Source organism: Triticum urartu, unplaced genomic scaffold (assembly GCF_003073215.2).
Source record: "Triticum urartu cultivar G1812 unplaced genomic scaffold, Tu2.1 TuUngrouped_contig_4437, whole genome shotgun sequence".
In the NCBI taxonomy this organism is placed as follows: Eukaryota; Viridiplantae; Streptophyta; class Magnoliopsida; order Poales; family Poaceae; genus Triticum; species Triticum urartu.
In genome coordinates, this window is record NW_024115026.1 from 1 (window position 1) to 5909 (window position 5909).

At 45.8% G+C, this 5909-nt stretch overlaps 2 protein-coding genes across 2 annotated transcripts; one reads left to right on the top strand and one right to left on the bottom strand.

The window, feature by feature from the left end:
- Positions 1-8: 8 nt before the first annotated feature.
- Positions 9-4448, top strand: LOC125527823 (transmembrane protein 53-like; the record flags this gene model as incomplete). Its single annotated transcript, XM_048692331.1, has 4 exons — positions 9-340; positions 2078-2180; positions 2355-2569; positions 3731-4448. Coding segments are annotated over 4 exons (909 nt in total), but the record flags the coding sequence as incomplete, so codon positions are not given.
- A 69-nt stretch (positions 4449-4517) lies between these two features.
- On the bottom strand, positions 4518-5703 carry LOC125527824 (non-specific lipid-transfer protein C6-like). Its single transcript, XM_048692333.1, has 2 exons — positions 4855-5703; positions 4518-4752 (listed from the first exon to the last, which is right to left on the bottom strand). Exon 1 carries the CDS (start codon positions 5377-5379, stop codon positions 4870-4872), a length of 510 nt encoding a protein of 169 aa, XP_048548290.1. The 5' UTR covers positions 5380-5703; the 3' UTR covers positions 4518-4752; positions 4855-4869.
- Between the last annotated feature and the right edge of the window lie 206 nt (positions 5704-5909).

A 5909-nucleotide genomic window follows, 5' to 3' on the forward strand; every position in this document is an offset into this window, starting at 1 on the left:
ACTCTGAGCCCTTCATCCAGTGGGACGCCCTGCCTCCGCAGGACACCTCCGCGGGCGGCGCGGGGGCAGGCGGAAGGGAGGAGGGCCCCGCGCTGGTGGTGCTGCTGGGCTGGCTCGGCGCGCGGCAGAAGCACCTGCGGAGGTACGCGGACCTGTACCGCGACCGCGGGGTCGGGTCCGTGCGGTTCGTGGTGCCCGTCCGCGAGCTCCTGGGGCTCGACCTCGGCCGCCGCGTCGAGCGCAGGGTCGCCGACCTCTCGGCCGAGATCGCCGCCTGGTGCGACGCCGACCGCAGCCGCACGCTCCTCTTCCACACCTTCAGCAACACCGGCTGGCTCGCGTACGGAAACACCAAATCATCCTCCCTCTTCTTTAAGCTCTTCGATTCTCTGTAGGATGTGGAGTGTTAAAATCTGAAAGAAAAAACAAGTTGATAACGCAATTTAGTTAGGCACCTGTGCACATTGACATGGGGGCGCTTGCACTTGGTGCCGCATGTTTTAGTTGTGGCATTGTGGTTTCCTACACGAGGCTGGTGGCTTAAACGTGCTTGGTTGATCCAGTAGGCGTGCCATTATCGAAGAGATCTTGAGTTAGAGTAGGAGCATGCTTTGCTCGTGCAATAATGTGGGATCTGTTGCTAGTTTGGAGGAACCTGGTGCGACGCCGACCGCAGCCGCACGCTCTTCTTCCACACCTTCAGCAACTCCGGCTGGCTCGCGTATGGAAACACCGAATCCTTGTCCATATCTAAGCACTTCAATTCCTTATGTACTACTAACCTCTTTTGTTCTCCGGTAGAAACCGAAGTGTTTAAATCCGGGCGAAAAGTTGATGTGCACCATAGTTATGTTTGCATAGTTTGCCCCTTTGAGTTAGATTCCACATTGTCATGGGACATTTGGTTTGCTACACGAGGTTGGTAGATAAAACGTGCTTGGTTGGTACAATAGGCGTGCCATTATCGAAGAGATCTCCAGTAAGAGCAGGAGCATGCTTTGCTCGTGCAATAATGTGGGATCCGTTGCTAGTTTGCAGGAACCAACAAGTTAATGTGCCAACAGCCCAACATTACTTTTGAGAGACTCTCCATTTCATGTTTGGTCTGTATAACAGTAAGTATAATTAAATCTCCTATTTTTTTTTACCACCGGTCATAATCTTAGAGAAATGGCAAGGTAAATAGTAATAACTGAATTCAGATAAGATCGGATTGTGTACTATGAAATACTCCCAGCAATTATCTCTAACGCCTTTTATCTTTCTATGTACTTACAAAGAGATTAGTTTGTTCTGGTAGAAATCGGAGGGTTTGAATCCGGGTAAAACAAGTTGATAACACATTGTAGGTAGGCACCTTTGCATGGATTGCCCCTTAGATTCCACACTGACATGGGACGCTTGTCCTTGGTGCCACATGTTTCTGCTGTGACAAGTTGATTTGCTACATGAGCTTGGTGGATAAAATGTGCTTGATGGATCTAGTAGGCGTGTTATTATCAAAGAGATCCCAGTTTAGGGGAGGCGTACTGTTTGTACGTGTGTGCGGGTACAAGGGCTGTTGCTAGTTGGGGAAAACCAGAGGGTGCCAGCATACTTTGGAGAAACTCTCTTTTTGCTGCTTGTATTTTGTTTAATTGCTTAGTTTAATGCCTTTGTTATTTCCTTGTACTTGTACTCACAATAGGGCTGATCCTATCCCACTGTTATTGTCCAAAAGAGAATACATAATATATCCTTCTGGGAGATCTTTGGATGAGTGGGTTGAATAAAACAGAGTGGGGATCTGATAACAGCATGGTTATAGACTATACTCAAGTTTCTATGGTTGATTTGGTAAATCTTGCCTGTTCTGTCAGTGGTGTTAAATTTTGCTCACTGAGCTTCAATATCCAATGTCCAACAGTTCTATCTGATAACAGCATCGTTGCATGTTGTTAAGGATACTTTTAAATATTAATCTTACTTAAAACCCAACTGGAATTAGAGCTTTCCTTTGTCCATCTCTTTCACCTGATGCCCATGGCTTTAAATTTACCGCGGATATAACACTTTTTTGTTTTTATTTTATTTTCAGGTATGGTGCGGTACTTGAGAATCTACAATCAAGAGCTGATATAATTGAGAGGATAAAGGGATGTATTGTAGACTCGGCGCCAGTTCTAGAGATTAGACCAGAGGTTTGTATATCTTGCTTGAAATAAGCTTTCAACTGGTAGTGATAAATGCTGAATCCCCTTCTTCCATTTTGGCCTGTGGGAAATTTGTGTCTGGAACATTTCGTTGTAAGTAATATACTATTTCACCAGAAAAACTTGTATACTTGGAGTTTCTCATGTGTACCCTAAACTCAGGTCTGGGCTGCTGGTTTCTCTGCTGCCATGCTGAAGAAAAGTAGTTCTTTAACAGGACCTTCAGCTGACTCCCCTGATGGATCTACATTGAATGGTGCCTTGAACAAAGTTACTTCTGTCTCAGAGTTAACGAAACCATCATGGGGTGAAACTTTTCTTCTTTCAACCCTTCAAAAGTTCTTTGAGATTGTCCTTCACCTACCTGATGTAAACCGGTATGTCCATTCACCATTAATAATATTGCTTCGGTTACATGGTATTTAAAGCCCACATTTCTGTTTGTAGTAAAGTCGGCCAAGGCATATGCAATGAAATAAAGTTACAATGGGTGTTCTTTTAGCAGTGAGATTATGTACTCTAACTAATCCATGCAGTCATATCTAAACATGATAAAGAAAATTAATAGCTTATTCAGTGTCAAGAAACTGGCCTCCTTTGGTTCATAGGATAGGAATAGAAAAATCATAGGAAGTGAGATGACATGCATCTCAATTGCTATAAAGAAAGAGATGTCATTTGATGCATAGGATATGAATTTTTCCATTGAATCTAGGCTAATGTTTATTTTTTCCTTTGAAATGTGAAGGATTGATTCCTATTCCTATCCATTCCTACAAACCAAAGGGCTTCAAAGGAACTTTTCCTACAAAGTTCCTATCCTTTACAATTCCTACAATATTCCTATGAACCAAAGATGGAAGGATATATGCTTTCCCATTACCAGTTTTTGTATGTGTATCCTGAAACTTAGGTTATCTGGATGGCAAGATACATATTTGCATTATTTTGTATTGTTCATTGTTGGGATGGTTTGTTGACCCTTCTAGTCTGGAATCTACATGCAGCCTAAAATCATCATTAGGTACCCATAGCCATACCATGACTCAATTCCTATAATAAAGGGCCTGCATCATTTCAATTTTTTAGTATTTGCTTCTTACATGCACCTGCCCTTGGAGAGTTGGAGGATTGGATTGAGGAGAATATTATATTGTAATTTGTAGTAAAAACTTCGTGTGTTCTGTCCAGTTACTTACCTTTTGAGATTGATGTTGCTGGTTCCCTGTTTCTTCTTAAGCTGTTCTCTGGCAAATATCCTAATCTCCCAACATGTAAAAGCCTACTAGACGACTAATATCTCGTGTGCAACCTGCATCTGCGTGTTTGTTCAGTTGTTCTCCATTTTCGTCCTTACTGTATGGTTAAACTAGTGCATGGTTATAGTTCATTTTCGTAGACGCATCTTTAATTCATCTCATACCCTTTTACCATGCATTTCAAAACGACCGGTTTTCATCTCCAAATATATTGGCCACAGAAACACCAGATGCGTCTTCATATTCTGATATTCATCTGCCCCTTCTGATCATGTTCAGGAGAATGCACAAGGTCCTCTCAGTTCTTTCAGATAAGCAGCCGCCCTGCCCCCAGTTCTACCTGTACAGCTCCGCCGACAGAGTGATCCCTGCCGAATGCGTAGAGAGCTTTATCAACATGCAGAGATCACTCGGGGTGAGCGTCTCAGCACACAATTTTGTCTCGTCGCCACATGTGGACCACTACAGGAGCTTCCCTCACCTGTACTCTGCCAAGATTGACGAGTTCCTGAAGGTCTGTTCCCCAGTTAGTGTATGATGATGAATCGACGATTAATCTTGCTGAAGATCTATTCCCCACTTAGAGATGAGTTGATGGTTAGTCTTTGGACCAACACGGTGGTTGAAGATTCTAGTGAAAATTTGATCGGTTTTGTATTTTTTAGCGTACGTAGCGCGCGTACGGTGTAGGATGCTTCTACATGGGTGTTTGAAGAGGGGTCATATCGCCGCATCCATGTGAGCTCCATATACTCAAACTCAAGCAACTCTTTGTAGGTACGTGATGATCGAACTGTCTATTCCTTTTGGGGGAATTGTATTGTCCATTCTTGGGATAATCTTAGTATATGTTAAGCACAGGTGCCTAGTTAAGCATCTTATCTACTCTGCGAGGCAAGAAAAAGCTGTTTTCTTTTGCCAATGATTATGTAATAACGAGATCATGCTAGTCTTTTCTTGATGAAATCGCATATAATTTTTGCTGAGTTGAAAGACATAGATAACTGCATTGTCCCATAAGGTAAAAACCATGGCAGCACAATTAAAGATATTATATGTTTTTTTCTTATCCATTTATCATTATGCGTGGAGACAGTACATACATCTGTAACCACAGTGTGGCATACTGGCATTATGCCCAGGATCGATCTGGTAGCTAGTGTCATATCCATGGCATGTGTTGTTAATTCGAAACTCCAACTAGTATGGAGAGTATCTATAATAAGCTGCATTCGTATGCATGCATCCTTCGTCGACTTGGAAGAGGGGCTGCCATCTTTAATTTACTCACGCATCTCCTCCTGCACGAAAAATACAAAGAAAAAACAGTGAATAAGTTAGGAGCCTAGCTCTACGTTGCAGGTAACCGAAGATCCTAGTGATGATGCGGCTGGTTTGATCACCTGGATAGGCAGAGATCAGGCCGAGGGCGCCGGGCACACGTACAGCGGCGGCACGGCGCCGGCGTTGGCGCAGCTGACCATGAGGTTCCTGGGCGGCGTGAGGCCGCAGACGTCGCGGATGAGGGCGAGCGCGCGGTTGACGGGGATGCCGACGGCGATGGCCCGCTCCAGGGTGTGGTTGAAGATGTGGCATAGGCACGCGGGCTGGTCTCGGACGATGGTGCCCAGGCCCTTGCAGCACCCCGCGGGCGCCTTGGACATGCCCGCGTCCCTGAAGAAGGCCAGGCACGGGCTCAGCTCCAGCAGCGACCCCATGCACGTCGCCGACACGTCCACCTCCGCCGACGGCCTCGGGATGGCGGGCTCCGACGCCGGCCTCGAGATGATGGGTCCCGACGGCCTCGAGAAGATGGACTTGGGCTCCGACGTGATGCTCTTCTTCGCCGCGTCGGCCGCCGTGGCGACGGCGAGGGCCAGCAGCAGGAGGAGGACGGAGGCGGCACAGGTCTTGCCGGACGACGCCATTGTGCTTGACTTCGCCGGAAGGGTTTAAGCCAAGCACGTACGTGTATGATTAGTGAGTTTGGCTTGCGAGTCTTGGATGGGCTTAGAGATGCTCACCGGTCCATCTATTTATAGTCAAGGTCTCAAGGAGAGGGCCAGGGCGCAACCATCTGTGAGTTTGTTTCATGGTTAGTTCCATGCACGGATCTTGCGAGCAACACGAAGATGGCATGAATTGCCGAGACGAGACGCGACGCATTTCTAACTCTGGCCGTCTTACCTACAACATAGTCTAAAAGATTAATTTCGAGCTCTAATGTTGCATAGCGATGAACAAAATGCGTACCGGCAAAATAAACTTCTAGAGAGAAAAATGCACGCGGTGTGCATGCATGCTGTTTCAAGGGATTGTTTGGGGGGTGCATGAGACAAGTGATCATCGATGGTGGTGGTGTTGCACATGAAAACACCAGTTCACCAGGTTCAGGTTGTTGGTATCGAACTGTCAACGAGAAACAAGGTTCCAGGCAGAGACATAGGCACAGACCTGA

Bases quoted from the DNA above. Each gene is read 5' to 3' on its own strand.
- LOC125527824 (XM_048692333.1), bottom strand. From the start codon at position 5,379: ATGGCGTCGTCCGGCAAGACCTGTGCCGCCTCCGTCCTCCTCCTGCTG.